Source organism: Fringilla coelebs (genome assembly GCF_963513975.1).
Source record: "Fringilla coelebs genome assembly, chromosome: 3".
NCBI classification, from domain to species: domain Eukaryota; kingdom Metazoa; phylum Chordata; class Aves; order Passeriformes; family Fringillidae; genus Fringilla; species Fringilla coelebs.
This window is the reverse complement of record NC_140030.1, coordinates 57,750,003-57,770,813: the sequence shown is the minus strand read 5'-3', so window position 1 is coordinate 57,770,813 and position 20,811 is coordinate 57,750,003. Positions and strand designations below refer to the sequence as shown.

Here is a 20,811-nt window from a genome sequence, read left to right as displayed (position 1 = left end):
AATTTATTTATGGACTATGCCAAAACTCCTCAAAGCTTTGACTGAGAAAATATCTAATTATACATGTCTAGATTAAATATTGACTTTAATCTGAGTATTTGGATGTCAGATTCAGTTCTTGGCTAATGCTCATATGGTGAATGTTTAACTAGAATAAGTTTTCACTGATGACCTTCAAAATAAATTGGGGAGAGGGAAGTGGGGTGGAAATTGTGTGCCTTTGTAGTGAAGTCTTTTAGAAGAACCTGACAGTTTCTCTAAGGGGGAATCTCAAACATGACAAAGTGTTAGCTATTACACTTACTCTGGTTTTCCTCTGCAATCTGTTTCCAGAGTAGCAGCCCACGGTTTATAGCAATTCTGGATTGTGTGGCCACTTTCTTATGGGAAACTGAGGCTGCTTGCCCAATAAAGGAAACAAAAGATGATTCTCAGGTGAGAAAGGAGAATGTAAATTGTATTTGTAGTCTCAATGTACGATTTTTTTTTCCTAGTACTCTTGGTTTGTCTGTTTAAATGGCTCTTGAAGAAAACTACCTGAAGTGAAGTCTTAAGTTGGTTGTGATGTAGTCTTGTGATATCTTAATGTTTGATTTTTGAAGTATTTCTGAAATGTCTAATGTCTGACCAAAATACTCAGGTGCTTTTGCTTGACAACAGTTTACTTCCTCTCGAATGCTTCATTTAATGTTTCATTCCCTTGCTATGTTGCTAGTAAAACTGAGTTTATATGTATGGATATGTAATGTCCTTGTTTTCTGCAGATCATCAGATGAGACTTTTTTCACACTAAACCCTGAGATTAGCTCAGTTGTTCAGAGCATGGTGCTGATAACACCAAGGTTGAGGGTTTGACTCCTGTTTGATCCTCATATGAGCCCTACATTAAACAGTTGGACTCGATGATCCTTGTGGGTCCCTTCCAATGCAAAATATTCTGTGAAATCTACTCAGTTGTTTCAGTTGTTTACAAGTCTCAACATAAACACATTAGTGTGAAGACAGCCCTCAGTTAAAATTTCCTTGCTCTTAGCTAATATGATAGATGCCATCTGTTAAATTCCACTTTCATATGTTGGTATGGCTGATGTCAGTGGACGAAAAAAATTGAACAAATATACAAAAGAATTGACTGAAGCTACTGCCAGAGCTGTTTTCTGTGTTCTATATGCAGGGTAGGAATATGTCTAAATCACTGCTTTGGTTCTTGAAACGAGTTAGAGGTAAAATCTAAACAGAAGAAATGCAGAAGGAGAAAATAATTTAGTTGTAATTTTTTCCCCAGTCCTGCTCTGTGCGAGATCCAAACACTGGCTTTGTGTTCAACCTGCAGTCATTAGCTTCTGAGCAAGGGTATACGGTTACTGGCAATGGGAAAACCTTCTCGGTAAGGATTTGGACTGTACTATATGTTGTTTATGAGTGCTGTTGCTGCATTTTTTGTCTTGCATAGTGATCTAGGGGAGCTTTCACTCAGTCCTCTTAGGAAGTATGAGTTGGCAGGAAAGCACTGTGGTTGAGGGAAGGAATGAAAGATAGCTTCATTTGTCTTAGATGGTCTTGAAGGCATTAAACTTCTGATTCTTGGAGAACATAAGGTAGCCACACTTTTGAGGCTGCCTTTTTGAGGTGATTTTCCCCTCTTGGACTCTGTTGTGTACTACCAATTTATCTGCTGATTCTGAAGAAATTGACAGGGAAAGCCTAGAAAGGGATTTAGTCTGTCCATATCAGTGTTTTTAATGTAATCTGCATGTGTCAGTAATCCCAGGCTGTCATAGATAATACCATAGTGGTATCTTTAGGCCAAGAATAAACATGCTGAACCACATCCTGGGAGAATTCGTGGACCCTGTCATCTGAAGATTGAGGATACTCTTACTGTATTATAGTTGAATTATAGTCTGTAATTTCTGCACTGCAAGACAACTGTGTAGTTTCAAATGGTTCTGTACAAGGGTTTTACTGATTTATAAATGGCTATGTGGACCTTGTTTTTCTGATGCAGTTAATACTATGTACATCTACATGTTTTCAAAACTTCTAGCTAAACATTTGTGGACACTTGCCATATTGTGGTAAAATCAATGGCAAAACAGCTGCTGGGTGTGAAAGAGAAAATCTGACACCTCTGAGGCCACTGGAATTGGACAAAACCCTTTATCTATCCAGTGAAGGGTTTCTAACTCTTACCTACAGAGGCCCTCTTCGTGTGGAATCAGGTGAGTTCAGGAAACACACAGTGTATTGTAAAAACTTAGTGTGAGTGATCTTCATTCCTTCTTTTGTTCATGTGCTGAAGTCTATTTGGCTTGGTATTAATTAACTAAACAAGTTGGCTCATGAAAATTTGAGGAAGAAATGAAGTTACACAGAATGGTAATGGCTCGGTAATACGTGTGCTTTTCAAATCTCTAGGAAAGTGACTCAATACACTATAGGGTTTTCTCCTTGGCAGATGAAAAATACTGGTCCTTGCATGGAGAAATGGATAGTCAAATTGGGAAAACAAAAGGAACTCCAGTTCTTTTTCTAAATAAAGTATTAGCTTTTAACTTCAGTTTCATGGATAATGCTCTCTAAAGTTGTTTCATGTCTGTAAGGTCATTTTTCAGTAAGCTTTACTCTCCTGTATGGAATTTTTTGAATTAGTGCTCTAATACTTCATGTGCACCTACTTCATGAATTTAAGTCTCTTTTGCAGGTAAAATAAATGAAAAATGTGTATCTGTTTTTTTGGTAGTAGATGCTCTTCAATTATACTGAAACTGAGCTTTGTAGGAAGGAATATGACATCTTAACAACGAAAGACCCTGGGAAAATTGAGTTTTGGATTCAGGAACCTCAAATGCTTTGGCATGTTTAATTGCTGGGGTGCTATCTCTTGTTTTCTCAGTTGTGACATTTTTGTACATAATATGTAACATTGATTAAGCTCTTGTGTATTTTACTTTGAGAGGTTCTACAATTTTTATAACACTACTAAGCATTTTGCTGACAAACACTACTCCCTGACATAATTCTGTTACTTCTTGAGGACTAAACAGAACTTAACATATAGTGCTTTGATAGGATTAGTATTATTTGTTCTTCAGTCATTACACTGAATTTCTTACAAACAAAGATCTCCCAAACCCAAAACTTTGTGTGATGCAATTTAAAGGCTGCTGGTAATATTTTAAAAGGTTTCTGTTTCTTCATGTATGTCAAAAAACATAGGGAACAGAGGTCAATGAACATAATTATGCTCTTGAAATGCATCAAGGCATTTTGGTCTCTTATTTGTAAAGGCAATAGTGGCTGCTAGGCAATTTTTCATAGCTCTCTGAAGAAGGCTTGCATATTTCATAATCAGCAAAGTAGTGTTATCCTTCAAGCAGTTATTACTAAGAAATTCTTAGAAAATTTTGAAGTCAAGTATTATCTTGAACTTAAATTCAAATGTTCCAGACAGAACCATCCATAGATAAATGTTTGTTTTTTAGGGACATCAGACATGTTCAAAGTGACTTTCATTTGTAATGATTCGTATCCTGGAGAGCTTAAGTTTGTGCGTGAGGAGATAAACAGCGTGCTGGATGTCCATGATACTTTTTTTGAGTTTCACACAGCTCTGGCTTGTGCTCCTGCTCCTGTAGATTGCCAGGTTACAGGTAAGTACCTGGAATTTAAGTGGGCTCTTTCTCATGTTGGAAGGATTAACTGAACAGCAAACTTCTGCTCAGTGGAGGACTTTAAGAATACCTCTTGAGAAGACATTTGTAAGACTTAAAATCTTTGTAGAAATTGTAGGGTGGGAGAAGAGGTAAGTTGTTTGAAGCAGGCTTAACTTAAAAAACAGGCAAAGAAGCTAATTTAAAACATTGTGGTATACACAAAGTTGATAATTAGTTTGAAAGCATTACTGTGACTGATGCTACTTCTGCCCAGCTCTAAGGAAAATGAGTGAATATCATTTCTCATGGAAAATGAGTGAATCTCATTTCTCAAGGAAAATGAGTGAATCTCAAATCTGTAAAAATGCACCTGTGATTTGTGGAGAAGTTACATTTGGGAAGTAACTGTCAAGGGAAATATGTTCTGCATTTGGCATGGTGAGGTTTTTGTGGCCACAGTATATTCCCTTAATACAAATCTAATGTGATTCTGAGAGTTATTTTGAATTGTGTATTCATCAGTGAAACTGGTATCATTTCAAATCCACCTCTGCTGCAAGTATTAAGTTCTCTCAGCTTATTGCATTTCTTCCAGATGCTGCTGGCAATGAGTATGACTTAAGTGACTTGAGCAAAGATGGTGAGCCGTGGGTTGCTATAGACACTTCAAAGGAAGCAAGAAAGCGAACGTTTTTCTTGAATGTCTGCAAGCCCTTGCCCTATGTGACTGGATGTCCTGGTAAGCCAAGTGGCAAGTGCCTCTTAACTTGTGTCTTCTGATGCAAGGCCCTATAGTCAGAGTGATGTGCCTGGGTATATTAGTAAGATTTATTGACTCCTGTCTGTTTAATCACAGAAGTAGCATAGATCTGGGTGACACATGTCACCCATGTGTCTGGGTGACATATGTTGGGAGTATTAGTCAACAGACTTCTGCAAGCTGAGAGCAGTCTTTAATGCTTATCAGAACTCTTGCATTGAGATGTATATTATGCATTTGGGAAAATTGCATTGAGGGCAGTATTGCCAGGACCTGTGAGTTTATTAATATTTTTTAAAGATAGGATATAAAGTGTCATAGTTTAACCCCAGCCAGCAATCAGCCCCATTCAGCTGCTTGCTCACTTCCCAACCAGCAGGATCAGGGTGAAAATCAGAAGGGTGAAGGTGAGAACTTGTGGTTTCAGGTAAAGACAATTTAATGGGCAAAGCATAAGCTGGGGATACAAGCAAAGCAAAACAAGAAATTAAGTTCCTGCTTCCCATGGGAAGGCAGGTGTTCAGCTGTCTCCAGGAGGGCAGGGCTGCATCACATGTGACTTGGGAAGACAAACGCCATCATTCCAAATGTCCCTCCTTCCTCCTCCTTCCCCCACTTTATATGAGCATGATGTAATATGGTCTGGAATATCCCTTTGATCAGGTTGGGTCACCTGCCCCTGCCATGTCTCCTCCCAGCCTCCTGTGCACCCCCAACTTCCCTTGTCATGTGATAGTTGGAAAAGCAGAAAAGGCCTTGGATCTATGTAGGCCCTGCTCAGCAATAACAAAAAATCTCTATATTATCGACCCTGTGTTCAGCACAAATACAAAACACAGCACCATTCTCACCACTGTGAAGAAAATTAACTCTACCCAGCTGAAACTAGTACAGAAAGTCAAATGTTGTTGAAGCCTCCTAACTGAATGAAGCCAGAATGAGAAGCTTATGCCATCTCTTACTCCATTTCTACACAGTTTAGTGTATTTAACTGTACTGTAGTCTTTTACAAGTCTGTGGAATCAGATAAATTAGTGCAGTTTGAAATATTTCAGTATGCAGGAATAACTTGTTACATTCCTCAAAGGCTTTAGCTACACAGTGTCTCTAACTGTATTGATGAATATGTGTGTTTTGTGCTCTGCTTCAGGAGTTTGAGACGTTTACTTCAAAGCTGTCTTAAAGCTACCCTATTATATTATTTTACAATCAATTTAACTTTAGTTGTCAAAGCTTTGAACTAGAACCCAGTTCTTTTCCTGTAGGTGGTGCCATAGGATCTTGTGTGAAATACACTGATAAAAGCAAGAACCTGGGAGTCATTCAGATAAACCCCCAGGCTGCTACTGATGGGTCGTTAAGCATTATCTACTTGAATGGTGACACATGCAAAGATAATCAGCGTTATTCTACACGCATCATCTTCCAGTGTGATCAAACAACGGTAATTTTCTCTTCTACTTGCTACTAATCAGGATTTTAATGCTTGTAACAAAATATACCATGTTTATTCTTCTTAAAATGTAGAGACTGATTCTAAAAAGTAAAATCTTACATACTGGGGTTTTCCTTGTCTCTTCTTGAAAAAGCTGTCTGTTTTACTGAACCTGTAGAACACAATTGTGAGCTGTCCTGGAATCCTGTGAGCCACCAAAAGCAGCTCTTTGCTGAACATGAATCCCACAATTTGATAGTGGAGAGTATAAACAGTGCAACTGCAGGAAAAAAAAAAGCCGTGTGTGTATGCTTTTGCAGTGTAAATATTAGTAAGGCCCCCTTCATATGGCTCTTTTCTGTAGGGATCACCAGTGTTGGAGCAAGAGAATGACTGTGAGTTTGTCTTTGTTTGGAGGACTTTGGCAGCATGTCCTGTTCACAAAGCAGAAGGTAAGTAGTTATTTGAGATTTCAAGTATCAGTCAAACTGTACAAGTAATAAATACTTGAATGAAACTATGTTGGTTTCTTGCCCTGTGAATCTTTGTGTAAAAAGCGTTGGCTTGTGGAGGAATGTCTATTCCGAACTTTTAGTTAACTACAAATCCTATCTCATGTCAAAAGTACAAGTTAGGATGACAGGCAAATGAACTTGCCTGTCTAGGGAAAGAAGATGTAGTACAAAACTTTATCAAAACAGCATTATTACTCTCTTGTTAAATCACAGATGGACTTGCTAGTAAATATTAAAGCATCAGGTTTCATGAGAATGGAGTTGATTCTGTGCCTGGGAAGTCATTCCCTGTCCCTCACCAAAGACTGGAAGCAAGACTAAACTTGACCCTAGTTAGACAATGGAGAAGAGGCCAGTGGGAGAGTCTCAGTTTGTATTTTGACTCCAGGCTGTGCAACAAGAAGTCACAAGTTCTAGTTCTGTACCTGATTGTCTCTCAGATGGAAGATTGAGTGTGTAACTGTCTTCTCTGCCTTTGCAGACTTTGTTTTGCAGCTTGTAAATAATTCTTATTCCTGGACTTCCTGTAAAGGATCTCTCACAATGGTCCTAGTCATTATTGAAGCTGCTCATGATCTGCCATGGCATGAGGAATGTTCACAAACTGTTGCAGCACGATACCTGCTACTCTGTAGCACATAGTTACTGAGCAGGACACTGGTGACTGAAGTGTGGTTTGAAGGAGGAAAACTGATGTCTTTAGCTGTTACCAACATGTATGATCAAGAAGAGCATAATGTTTAAGTGATACAATCTGATGATTTTTTTAAAAGCTTCAGAATATTGAGCAAAGGGTCACTTTAAAACTGAGGACTTGAGCAACAGCAAAGTCACTGACATAATGAGACTCAGGAAATTAGAATTTTCCTAAACCTTCTTTTATATGCATCTTTGTAGGTTTGTAAGCTGGAATAAATATTTCCTATGACTGATTGATTATTTTCTTAACTCATCAAACTTCAGAGCTGTTAAAAGAAGATATGAGACTGACATCTAGGACACCTCTTGCTTTGATCTTGTGACCTTGCTGTTCTTTCCAGATAATTAAGCAAGTTCTGGACTTAGTGTCTCTGATTTTGTACTTAACCTTCAGCACAGGTGAAGGAAGACCTTGAGACCACTCTGAGGTGGTTTTTGAACTACAGTGTGGCTTTTGCATCTTGCTTTAGTGGCAGTTATAAAAGAAATGTGCCGTTTATACTAAGATGGTTCTTCAGTATCACTGCCTTAAAGTAGCTACTCATTTTTATGCCTTATTTGTCCAATAAGCCTTAATTGTCCCCAGTGTATTTGGGAAGGCGAATAGATTTTAAGTTGTACTTTAAATTGTTATCTTCTCTTTAAAGGAAAAGATTGCCAGGTGAAAGATCCGAGGTACGGTCATGTTTTTGACCTGAAGCCGCTTTCCAATAAAGTCATGAAAGTGAGTACAGATGAGTATGACTACTACTTCAGAGTTTGTGGAGAAATAACAGAACCTTGCCCTGCAGAGCATCACAGTGTTGCATCGTGTCAAGTAAAGAAGAGGGACCCTAATTTCAAAAAAGTAGCAGGTACTGCACTTACCTAAACAAACCTAGGCAACAGGAAGGTTAACCAGGGTGCAATAGAAGAAGGGTTCTTGCTAATCTAGTACCTCTAATGAGATAAAACACCTCATTGCTTTTGCTCAATGTGCTGATAAAATGTCATACATGTAGTTACCTTGACTCTCAGTTATGAATGAGCTCAGCCTTACTGTGCTGTGGGGGGAGTGTAATTGTTGTGCAGCATGCAAGGCGAAGGTAGAAGAACGGGCTTAGTAGGGAGAGAAGGGAGTGTGGCTGCTGGGGCTATATCTTGTTTAGTCAGTTCTTGGATAATAATTCATTTGGGTAGGAATCCTGTTAGGGGAGGGAGTCCTGCAAGAGAAAGTAGGGTTAGAAGTAGTATTGCATTTAGTGAAGGGATTTTAGTCCACGCAGTTATTAGGGTAATAACTGGATTGCAAGTTTTAGAGGAAGGTTGAGGTCTATCTATTCTTTAATTGTGCATTTTATTGCTGTTTATGTGACCCTGTTGTCAGAGGCATTACTGCAGTTGTGTGTTTGCTGTAGTAGTTGACGTTTCTCAACTCTTTGCTTCTAGGCTTGCGTACAGACAAACTGACTTTCAAAAATGGTCTAATAATGATTAATTACACCAGTGGAGAAAAATGTCATAAAATATATGAACGATCAACTGCTATATTGTTCTATTGTGACAAGACTACATCTGAGGTTAGTTTCAAAATGTGCTTCCTGTACATACTGTCTTCCAGAGTTACTCTTTTTTAAAGTATGGAAGGTTAGGGTGAAGAACATGAACGTGCCTAATCATGTACAGATTAGATGAGCGATTCAAAGGTCCTATGAGGGGACAAAAAGATGAAGAATGTTTTGAATCTCCTGTTTATGGATGGTACCTTTAGTATTGCCCAGGAAGATCAGTGGATGTTGTCCCTTTAAGGGATGTCTGTCATTACCAGAGCTCTTGGAGAAGTTGGGAAGGGATGGTCTTCCATAAATAAAAGCTGTTTCTTTGTTAGAAATAAAAAGTAGAAGGTTGAATGTGCAGGAAAGCAGGTGTTACATGGCCAGACTATTACATGGCAAGCTGGTTACTTGCTTTTGGTATCTGATTTGTTTCCCTTACTGTTCTTAAACAATTATGTCTAGAATTACTTTTCCTCTTCTTATTTCCTGGGAGAGACAGCAATTCCTAATGACTGCCCTTTATAAACTGAGGTTTGGGAGAAGCCATGCTTAGCTGGTCAGAGGTGTAGTGGGGCTCTAAGATAATTTGTTGTTCTTGGATCTTCCTGAAGCATGACTGAGGCATTTCATTGTTTCCATGTGTTTAAAGGATAAAGTGTAATAATTTTGTATTGTGTTCTTTCAGCCTGTATTTTTGAAGGAAACTCCAGACTGCACCTACATGTTTGAATGGCATACTCAGTATGCTTGCCCACCTGTTAAATCTACTGAGTGCTCCTACAAGTAAGCGGTTTCCACAAAATTAAAATGGAGCTGTGTGTTGAAAGAGACAAATACAGCCTTCTTGCAATGCAGTGCAACACTGCCCCTTTAGCTATTGTGTTTTGGCCAGCTAATGTAGCATTCAATGCCAATGCATAATATTTAAAATAACTTTTGCAATTTGTGCTTCTGAAAACTGATTTCCTTGGGAAAAAAAACAACTTTGAGATTCTTTTGGGGAATAATAAAAGGGAACTGTTTGGTATATGTTTATTGATGGTTGAATCTGAGTATGTTAGGTTGTTGCAAGTGCCAAGTTGTTATTTAACAATAGCTTAAAAGTTGGAATTACTTTTGCATTGGCTGAGAGCTGTGTGGATGGTTTCTGTGGGAATAGCTGATGCAGTGATGTTATCCCTCTACTGAATTTGACGTTTCTGGGGACCACTGTGTCTGATGCAGACTTCTTTTCCAGTGTAATACTCTGCTTACTGTAGTAACTTAAGAATTGCAACTTTAAAGTGCTTAATTATTTTACATGCCTTTAATCTTTTGTGCAGGGATGACAAAGGAAATTTCTATGACTTTTCGTCCCTGACACGACACAGAGAGAACTGGGAGGCCATTGCTATATCTGCTACTACCCAGAAATACTACATTAATGTCTGCAGGCCCTTAGTGCCATATAGTGCTACACGTAAGTGAGAAATACAAAAATAAAAGGCAAGTAGTAGGACAGTACTGCTAGTGGCTGTTCTGAGTGAAATAAATCACTCAAAGCAAAGCATGGGGAGACAGTGGCATGATTTTAGCACCAGAGGGAAAGGTAGATTGTGAGCCTGATTTCCATCCTCTTAGTGGGTGAGATTCACTAGCAGCTCTTCTCTTGATAGCTTTGGTATTCTAGCTCTTCAGTCCTCATCCAAGGTTTGCTATAGCTCTTAAAGATTAAAATAATCAGTTCAGAATTTCCATATGGCATCTTCTGACTGACTCAATGTTTTGTGCAGTGCAAGGCCAGACTGTAGCTTTCCACTCTGTGGTAGTCTACTTCCCCTGTGGTAGCTGCCACTACTTTTTGCATGATTTTAAGTGAAGTGAGACAATTGCTGCTAGTTGCAATTTTTGGGGAAAATGCACCCCAGTGAGTATGGTTTGGACAATGGCTCGGAGATAGATCAGCCATGATATACCTGAAAGTAAAGTAGTGGACTTTTATTCCAGGCAAGTACACCTTACTAACATTTGGAGTAATCATGCAGTTTTTGTTTATCTGTACAGGTTCCTGCCCTTCTGATGCTGCTGTCTCCCTCGTTGAGGGTACAAAATGTACCAGTCTTGGGGAAGTGGCTGATGGCCCTCGTTGGGAAAATGTCACTTTTATCCTGAAGTATGTTAATGGAGATCTGTGTCCAGATAAAATGCGGAACAAAACAACAATATTGCGACTCAAGTGTGATGAAAGCAGAATTGTAAGTGGGTTCCTTCTGCTGGAATTTTATGTGTTCATGCAAGCAGAAGGACTTACAGTACTTGAATTTTAGATGCTGAGCAATTTTTAAGAGATCGTTTTGTACACTCTTAGCAGAAATCTTGTCATCTGTAATAGCTTCAGATTGTCTGCTTACGTCTTGAAGATGAATGTAGTGCAGTTTGGGAAGTGTTTTAAGTAGTAAATAATGCTGTTGGCTCTGTAGCTCTTAACTCTTGCACATTTGTATGCCTTGCCATTAAGTACTCATCAAATGGAAGAGATATGAATTGCCTTTTGGATTTTCTATTGCCCTAGGCTACCTTTAGCTCTCCTCTCACTGATTTTATTTCTCCTGATAATGATTCTGTATTATTGTGTATTTGGCATAAGCACAGTTAAATACTCTGTTCTTGGATTAATTCACTGGACCATGATGATCTCTCAGGTTTTAGGACTGGTGTTTGAACTGAGCTCAGCTACAAGCTGCAGAGATAAACCCATTAGCATGGAATCTTACACTATCACTCTATAGACATGTTGCTCTCTCCACTGTTTTGTGTTTAGGAATCAAAGCCAGAACTTATAACTGCAATTGAAGATTGTGAATATACCTTCTTATGGTTCACTGCTGCTGCATGTCCTCTTAAAAGCAATGTGCAAAATGACTGTCGGGTAACCAATCCTGCTACAGGTAAGGAGGAGGCCTCGGGGTTTTGTATGTGGAAGAGGCTGCTGGAAGCAGCACTGCTTTGTGTTTGTATTCTTGAGGGACTTTATTAGAAAAGGGCAGTGTGACACATCCTCTGGATAGTGACTAACAACCTTACTGATGGTAGAAATCTCTTGTATTGCAATGTCACTTGGAACATAAATAGTTGAAACACTGGTTTTTCCTCTGTTAATGTAAATAAGTAACTGTTTGCCTTTCTAAGCTAGCAGACAAATAGGGTCTGGTTAACCTTCTGACTAAATTAAGTTACTGAAAGCTTATAATACAAAGAAATATCTTGATTTTGAATCTGAATAAGAGATTAAATTATTCCCTGATCTCCCTATAGGCCACCTCTTTGATCTGACATCTTTAAAGCGAGAGTCTGGCTATACCATCAGTGATTCACACAACAGAATAATTGAGTTGAATGTTTGTGCTGAAGTTAAAAGTTCATGTGCTGGAGCTGGTAAGCAGTTTACCCTCTCTGATACTGTGATCATTGACACTATAGGGTAACCAAAGAAATGCTTATGCCTCAAGGTTACTGTAAAATGTGATGTTTTACTGCAAATGCAGGAGTGAAGGGAGCAGCTGGTGCCTGTACTGACTGGGAAAAGAACCTAAAACTGTTTTAGGAAATGAGGCCATATATTTTTACCCAACACCATTCACATGGGCTCGCTTCAAGTCCGTGTCCCTTTAGTTCCTAATGAATGGACAAGAGGGCAGGAATGTAGTTGCTTCTACTGCATGTCTTTAATGCTGTGAAAATGGAAACATTACTATCTTCCAGCTAAAGTGAACTTTAGCTGTAATACATTGCTGTAATACATAGCTGTAATGCATTGCTGTAATACATCTGTACTGGGCTTTGTGTCTGTACTTCAAACCTTTGCCCATCCTCTTTCTAGCTTTGTTTTGTTCTTGGTGCTTCTGAACTGGTTTTATAGCTGCTTAATTGCAGGTTGAATTACTAGCTCTTCTGTCAAATTGAATAAGAAATAATACTTAAGCATCTTAGATGCTAAAATAGGAATATTAATTGTTGAGAAAATTATTTTTGTGGAGTTAGAAGAAAATATTGGATTGATTTTATTTTTTTTTTTATTTTGAGGCATCTTAATAAAATTTTACATAATCTGTCTGACATTTTGGGTTAATTGCTTGGTTTTCAGAGATGTGATAACCAAACACTGCTCTGTGGCTGCTTAAGCATGTATAGGTGCAATACATTCAGCTGGTTGATGAAGTAATGAAGGCAATATTTGGTCTTTGTATCAGTGCAGTTCAGTTCAGTTTAATGGCAAAGCCATTCTTTAGCATCACTTTAATTTTCCTAATAAAGTCTTAATGTTCCTGCTGTTTATGTTGTATGGTGCAATTTTTGAGGACAGTTGCATCAGACTTGATCTATTTCCTTAATTTTTCTTTTTTCCACTTCAGGGGTCTGCATCACAAATGGCCAAAAACCAGTTAATGCTGGAAAACAGAGTAAAACTTTAAGTTATGAAGATCAGGTGTTAAAGCTGGTCTATGAAGATGGAGATCCTTGCCCTGCAGACCCTGCACTGAAGCATAAAAGCTATTTTAGCTTTGTATGCAAGTCTGATGCTGGAGATGAGAGCAGGCCTGTTTTTGTGTCTTTTGATGAGCAGACATGCACTAGTTACTTCTCTTGGCATACTTCCTTGGCTTGTGAAGAAGAGGTAAGAATCACTTTTGTAGAAAACACTCATGGGCCTTAAAATTTCTGAGGCAGCGTGAGATATAATAGCAGTATATTTTAAATTCCTTGAGGGAAAGGTTTCTTCCTGTAGTACAGAACCAAAGTTCCTGTAGGAGTTCTTGAATGCTTTCCATACTAACATTTTCTAACAGGGGTGAGCAATACTTGTCAAACTCCTTCTTAGCATGCTGAGCCAAGTTAAAACTTCTAACACTTGAGAATAACCCTTTTGTGGAACCTATTTAGCTGCTTTTCTGTACAGTGCAAATCGAAGCCATAGGGTGTCATGTTGGGGATCCTCCAGTGCAGCAGGCCAGCAGAGCTGAGGTTGACTGGAGGAAGGATAACATCTCTGTGCATGGGGATACTCTTTGTTTCTGGGCAGGTGACTAGAGGCCAGGCAAGTGCATGATCAGTTTGCTTGGTGCAAAACCCGATAAACCTTGACAGAGTGAATTTAGAGTCTCCTTCTGATGTACAGCACGTGCTGTAACAACATAATCTGGCCAGCTTAGTTGAACTGGTGCTCCAGACAATGTGTTAAGGTAGTCTTTAGTTAATTTTAGCTATTTAAAAATGACCAGTAGAGGGTGGGTGCATGGAGTAAAGGCAGCACTAGGAATAGAAGGCCAAACGAACTATTGGATGAGTTTAGATCTTTTCTTAATACCTGAATATTTTCTTTTGTGAATCTGCCTGATCATTCTTTTTGCTGCTTTGATTGCCTCTAGTGTGACCATCATTCCCTGCAACAAGTTTTTTTTCCTCCTTGTCACTGTTTCTACAATACTACAATCGCTCTTGCTTCCATTTAGAAAAAGAAGTTCCAATTTTTCTTTCGCCTACAGGAACTGTTGCATTCTCTGCTTCAGCTACACACAGTTCTGGTTTCCCCTTCAGTAATATTTACCATGCTGCAACACAAATCAACAATACCCAACCCCAGTGTTTTCTAGCCTGTTAATTCCGTCTGTTGATCCATAGTGACCTTCTGATCCCTTTTTTCACAGTGACCCAAACTACTTCAGTGTGATGATATCTAGGTTGTGACAATGATTATTTGTCCTGAAATTTAATAGTAATTGTGTTAGTTGCTTCTTTGCCAGTATCTAAAGAAGAATAGATTTCTCAAATTCCTCATAACTCTCAGTAGGTTTATGCATATTAAGAGTGTGTGAAATTGGTTGTGAGGAAAGGTAGTACTCAAGCCATCACTTGCAATACACTAACTTTACATTGTTATAATGTTATAACCAGGCTTGTTTGGAGGTGGTGCAGATGAGGAGAGGAAGGCATGGAGCCTGATCTGATGAAGTCATAGTGACTATGTATGCTGGTGTATGTGTGCCAGAGCTTTGTCTTGGTATTGTTCTGATAGGGACTTCATTCCATAAGAATGTTTAAATGATCAAGGTTTTTCATATGCTGCTTGTCGGTGTTTAGTATCTATAGACAAGCAAAAGTTATAAGAAATGCTGCTTTACTTACATTTGAAACTTTTAAATGCCATGCTTCTGGCCCCAAGAAGGATAAAATGTTTGTCAATTAATCAAAGCAAGTAATAAAAGAATAAGAGCAATAAATGTACCTTCTTGTAGGTGAAGTGCTCAGTGATGAATGGCAGTTCCATTATTGACCTGTCTCCTCTGATCCATCGCACTGGGTATTATGAAGCATTTGTGGATGAAGATGTTACAGATGTTTCTCCAGACTTCTACATCAACATTTGTGAGCCTCTCAATCCTATCAAGGATGTCAATTGCCCGCCTGGAGCAGCTGTTTGCATGGTTCCTGTTGATGCATCACCAACAGTAAGTACTATGCCAAGAATCACTGAAATGTGCATTTCCTGAATAGTTTAATATAGTATCCCTGCCTAGAGACCTGATTTGAACCAGAGGCTTGACAGTGGATTAAGGAAATGGAATGCAGAATCAAAATCTCCTCTGCAAACTTCTTTTTTATTGCTTTTCCCTATGAAGAAATATTTTCCTATACTGAACCCCAGTGGTCTTTTTTGGATGTCTGAAGTTTAATTAAAGTGAAAAAATCTAAAAATTGCTACAGAGAATTTTTTTTCATGTAGTGGAAAAGAATTTGTGTGTCCAAGTGCTGTGTCTCAGCCATTCTGTGGCTTAATTGATCTTGTGATAGCCTGTTGCAATTGGAAGCAGTCTAGATGCTAGTATGCTTCAAAAGGCACTTAGGTCTTTCTGGTAAGAACTTGACAGCTACATAAGTAGCAAGCCTGTTAAGGAGGATTGACTAACTTGTCTATGTCATTACCTTGAGAGATCTAGGTTTTTTTCTTTTGAGGACTTCTTTGCAAGCTCTAGAAGATAGATGTAAAAAGCTATGATTATTTTTGACAAATATCATAGTCATCTAGGGACCTTATTCCATTTTTAATGCTGTTTTTAAGTGATGTGGTGGTAATTTGGCACATTGGCGCATCGATGTAAAGAAGAATCTACCTCTAAGAGGCAGAAACTCCTTGGCTTTTGTCAAGCTCAGTGAAAAACTGTTTTGAGTTTCTCAACTCATGTTTTGTTAGGATTGAAATGTAATGGCTGCTCTTTGAGTATAGAATGCAGTTTTTCGAAAGTGTAGTAGTTGTGTTCATGTGTAAACCAAATAGATGAATCTGAATTGATCTGAATTTCTTGGCTGATCTGGAATCTAGGTGTATCTTGTAATTCTATTGATACATATTTTTGCTTGTGTAGGATATTGGTCGTGTTACTGAACCTCCCCAGTTCAATAAGGCAGCAAATGAAGTTTACATCACTTACAACAGCACTACTCCTTGTCAGACAAACAACGGATTGAACTATACTTCTGTTATTATATTTCACTGTGGCCAAGGAACTAGTCTGGTAAGACATCTATTAAATTTAGGTTGATATTGGAATGTAATGGGAAGTGGGTAGTAACCAGTGTTAGCTCTGTCTAAAACTAAGTCAAGGATTTGTTTCTATAATGTGTGGATGGACTCGCTTCCAGAGGAAGTATCATATTTATTTTCTTGACTGGCCAAAATTTTATTGAGGGCATGAACTTGAAGCTTGAGAGCAACAGGTTCTGATGATTTCAAGCATCAGATTCCACAGAAGTCATGTAATGATAACTTATTGCTGACATTGAACTTTAAGCTGTATTGCACCTCGTTTAGATCCCAAAGTTTGTACTTGTACCTCAAGCTAACACAAGAACCAGTGTAACTGTACAGGTATTACTGTGAAGTGTTCCCCCTATGCTGTAACATTTTCTATAATTGCACACAACTTCAAAAACTTGCAATTTGTTACTTGTGTTTTTGTTTTGTGTCAATACCCGGACACTAAATTGGGCTTGCGTGGTGATGTGAATCTAATGATTCTTGAATTTTTTTAGTGCTTCAACAAACTGTAAAGAAGCACTTAGATATGTTTGTCAAACTAGAGCGTGCTGAAGATCATGAAACCATTTTCCATCAACATAGGTCATGAGATGAAACTTGAGGCAGCTCTGAATATTACCCATACTAATACTTCAGTTTAAAACATGATAAAGTAAACAGTATTCTCTCTAAATCTTAACTCAGTGAAATTTCTTAATGCTCTCTGCCATCAAGAAGCACAGCTCTCACACTTTTGATTCTTGCAAATGTGCTGGACATCAAAATCTCAGCCCTAATTAAGAAGAAAGCTTGTGTACCTTGATTGTTTTGTGGAGCTAGGTAGAATGCACTTCCCTTAAATTTTTTTGGTACTGGTTATAATGCGGTGTTTGTCCTACAATCAATGAAGTTTAGCCATGGTAGTAACTGAGATTAACTGCTGGGGAAGGGGGAAAGTGCAGAGATGACAACAAACTCTCCAAAAATTAAATGTGTTCTTTGATAACAGGGTAAGCCGAAGATGATAAGGAAAGTTGACTGCACATTTGTGTTTGAGTGGGAAACTCCAGTTGTGTGTCCTGATAAAGTGAAAACTTTGGGCTGCTCTGTGATTGATGAACAGCTACACTATACATTTAACCTGACCAGCCTTTCTGGGAGATCATTTGAGGTAATGCCTTCTTGTGGTGTGATATTTATTTATTTATTTTATTTATAATAGCCTATTGCTATCAACATTTTAAAACTGCAGAAGGATTTCTTTTAAGCATTCTTTGTGAAAAAAGGCTGAAACATGCTGTGGTCAGTATTGATACTTGTTTGGCTTCTGACAGAGGGAATAATATTAGAGAGTATAACATTTTAATGTTTTTGAGAGTGAAGTTAATGGACACAGTGATGGGTAAAGGAATGAGAAATCTTCACCTTTGACAGAATCTTGGATAAGAAAGCAGGTCTGCTGAACATATTTTATATGTGGTCCTGTGTGCTTTATCTGCAATTTTGTCATATTAAGGAAGGCTAGACTTGCAAAATTAGTTATCTCTTCCTCCTGCAAATGCTGCCTGAGACTTGGTTTTATGAAGCACTCGTGTGGTTTTGTAAGTACTGACTCGAGACTTGCTGTGATGCTTCTGATTGTCTACACAGGTATTTTCTGGATCCAACAATTACCACGTTGGTGTGTGCAGTGTAGGCTTGCCCCAGGGAAAATGCAGAGATGGGGCAGTGTGTCTGACATCTAAAAGTGGTGTGTCATCTTTTGGAAACATAAAGGAAATGAGAATGGACTATAGCCACCAGGATGAAACAGTCATCTTGCAATACACAGGAGGTGATCGGTGCCCTCCAGGTGAGAGTGAAGCAGGCCCATTCTTTATATTGAAAACTGGCCAGGGTTTTTTTTCCCTTAAAACAGAAGGTTTTGTTGTGACAGGAGGAAGCAACCTAGATTTTACATCCAGCAATAGAAACATGCAGTTTTGCTAAATCACAGGTGTCATACTAATCTGCAACATCAATATGTATCTCCCTGGAAGAGACAGTGCAATTTTTCTGTAGGGATGATTGTAGCTAATTGTATGCTACATCTGGTTTTCTAATTGGGTTTAAATTCAATGTTTCAGTATTTCTGTTGTCTGGCACTGACCTTTCTTTGGTATCGAAGGTACAGGCTTTGATTAAGGTTCTGAATACGGATACGCCTCTATTCTACTGTGTGTAGTTATGAGATTATACCTTTCCTTCTCAGTGACTGACAAAGGAGAGCTCTGTGTGTTCCCCTTCAAGTACAAAGGGAAGACCTATGAGGAATGTATTACAGAAGGGAAGAATAGGCCATGGTGTGCTACAACTGAAAACTACCAGGGAGATGAAAAGTGGGGATTCTGTAGTAGCAGTAAGTACTTCCTATACTGTATGTACAAGGGTGTTAGCTAACACAGATTTATCTGCACTGAAATCCATACATGCCTGCAAGCCTCCTGTAAAATACACTTCCTTTTTTTCCAACCTTTCTGCTTACAGCAACTGCGAGGAAGGAATCTACCATTATCTTTACATGCGATGAAAATGCTGGTGTTGGGAGCCCATACCTTCTCAGTGAGACTCTTGGTTGTGCTGTGACATTTGAATGGAAGACTCAAGCTGTTTGTCCTCCCAAGAAAATGGAGTGCAAGTTTGTCCAAAAACACAGAACATATGACTTGAGAATGCTCTCTTCCCTGACAGGATCGTGGATCTTTTTCCACAATGGGAACTCGTGAGTAATGAACAACTCACAGGGAGCAGCTTGCTTATCAGTAAAGTTGCAATGTGGCATAGAATTTCTGTTTAGTCCTTGCTCAGTGTCTTAAAACTGTCAGTGCTTAACACTTAATATAAATGAAAAAAACTGAGAAAGGAACCCATTTTATCTGAAGGGACTGAGTAATCACATTCTTCATTCTTATCCTTTCCCTCAATTGGTAACCCTTTTTAAAGGATGAATACATCTAAACTAAAAGCTATTTAAAAACTTTATATTTAAACTCCTATCTAAAAATGTAATTTTGTTGTTGAAATGCTATTTTTTTGGATTCTTAATCTTGTTGAAGAAAAATCTTAATTACTTAGTTGCTTTCTTTTGACTCAAATGTATAACTTGTTTTCTGATGTTTTACTGGGGCTTTTCACCCATATTCCTCAATGTATTAGCATAGTGGAAAATATGGATGTCAGGAAGTCATCAACCTCTTCAGCCTCCCTCCTCCAGCTAGGAAATAGAAATGAACTGGCAAGGATGACAGCATCTAATTCTAAAGTTATGATAAACTGTGGGGGGGGGCAAAATGCTTCATTCACCACCTTGCCAGCAGTTCTCTGCTCTAAGATATCTGAGCTGGTATAACTCTGAGGAGGTGCTGAATTTAGGGTAGTAATATAACTTTTATAAATGAAAAAACTTCAGGATATTTCTTGACTCTCTTCCAATTTCTAGTCTGGACCTAGGTCAAAATTAACTAGTGACTGATCTGGTAAATGAGCAATTTTATTTTTTTGCACAGCCTTTTACTTGAAAATGATAGTTAGAAGTAATCTGCCAAACCTTAGTACATGTTGTAGTCTGTCAGCTAATTTGAGATTTAGTTTGTTGCAACCTGTCTAACTTCCCACAAAGATTCTAAAGTTTGTGTATCTCTTCTTCAGTTTAGCCTAAATTAATTTTAAAGTTTTGTCTTCCATGTTCTGTATAGGTACTATGTGAACCTCTGTCAGAGGGTACATGAGGGACCCACAGGCTGTCCTGAAAGAGCCAGTATTTGCAGGAAAAGCTACAATGGAGATGTTCAAGTTCTTGGACTTGTTCATACACAGAAGCTGAATGTGACGGGTAGAGTTACTTTTTCTTCCTGTGGAGAGCTAGAGATTAAAGGTTTAAATCTTGCAACCTGGTTGTAGTAGTTCTTAAATTATACTGAAGCCTTTATTTTGAAATATTTTTATCAGTGAATCTTCTGTTTAAAAATGAAAACAGAATGTGACTTTAAGGCATGAGAAACACTGAAGCAAATAAACAGTGTTGTCATTAAAGCTTTAAGAAATGAGTTATCTATCTGAATATCAATAAACCCTTTTATTACAGCCGGGATACCCAAATACTGGCACAGGTTGTCTAAGGAGGTTTTGGAGTTTGCTATCTTGGAGGTGTTCCAAGGCTGTCTGGACATAGTCCTGGACAGCTGGCCCCAGGTGTCCCCACTTGAGCAGGGAGTTTGGAACAGATGACCTCCAGGGATCCCTTCCAACCTCAGCCAGTCTGTGATTCTATAGTTGTGAGAGGGCAAAGGAGCAAAGGAAATTTCTGACAGCTGCTTACAAAAACCTTTCCTCACCTTTTTTTTTTTCCTTCTAGGTGATACAGTGTATATTAGTTATTCCAGTGGGCAAGAATGTAGGAAAAATAAGAAAGTAACAACAATTATAGAACTGAAATGTGCAAGAACAGTTGGCATGCCCATGCTGCAGAGGTGAGTAATAAATTTACATACCACTGATCTTCGTGGCTGATTCTTTTGTACCTCTCTAGTAGACTCTTAAATCTAAGGACAGGGAATCTCTGCTCTGTTGGACAGTCCCTAAAATAATCCATGGTTTGTACTTGCAATGCATAGGGTCTTC

General features: G+C 38.5%; 1 protein-coding gene across 1 annotated transcript in view; it reads left to right on the top strand.

The window, feature by feature from the left end:
• Positions 1–20,811, top strand: part of IGF2R (insulin like growth factor 2 receptor) — a 56,122-nt gene that overhangs the window by 29,282 nt on the left and 6,029 nt on the right. Inside the window, exons 20-42 of the mRNA XM_084202887.1 lie at positions 334–435; positions 1,286–1,387; positions 2,048–2,222; positions 3,486–3,653; positions 4,252–4,395; positions 5,682–5,860; positions 6,216–6,303; positions 7,713–7,919; positions 8,494–8,624; positions 9,286–9,383; positions 9,923–10,059; positions 10,644–10,834; positions 11,401–11,527; positions 11,895–12,014; positions 12,992–13,254; positions 14,873–15,085; positions 16,001–16,150; positions 17,162–17,323; positions 17,803–18,004; positions 18,404–18,550; positions 18,679–18,913; positions 19,887–20,023; positions 20,546–20,660. Of these exons, the coding sequence (XP_084059013.1) occupies positions 334–435; positions 1,286–1,387; positions 2,048–2,222; positions 3,486–3,653; positions 4,252–4,395; positions 5,682–5,860; positions 6,216–6,303; positions 7,713–7,919; positions 8,494–8,624; positions 9,286–9,383; positions 9,923–10,059; positions 10,644–10,834; positions 11,401–11,527; positions 11,895–12,014; positions 12,992–13,254; positions 14,873–15,085; positions 16,001–16,150; positions 17,162–17,323; positions 17,803–18,004; positions 18,404–18,550; positions 18,679–18,913; positions 19,887–20,023; positions 20,546–20,660 (3,593 nt within the window). The remainder of the gene's footprint in view (positions 1–333; positions 436–1,285; positions 1,388–2,047; positions 2,223–3,485; positions 3,654–4,251; positions 4,396–5,681; positions 5,861–6,215; positions 6,304–7,712; positions 7,920–8,493; positions 8,625–9,285; positions 9,384–9,922; positions 10,060–10,643; positions 10,835–11,400; positions 11,528–11,894; positions 12,015–12,991; positions 13,255–14,872; positions 15,086–16,000; positions 16,151–17,161; positions 17,324–17,802; positions 18,005–18,403; positions 18,551–18,678; positions 18,914–19,886; positions 20,024–20,545; positions 20,661–20,811) is intronic.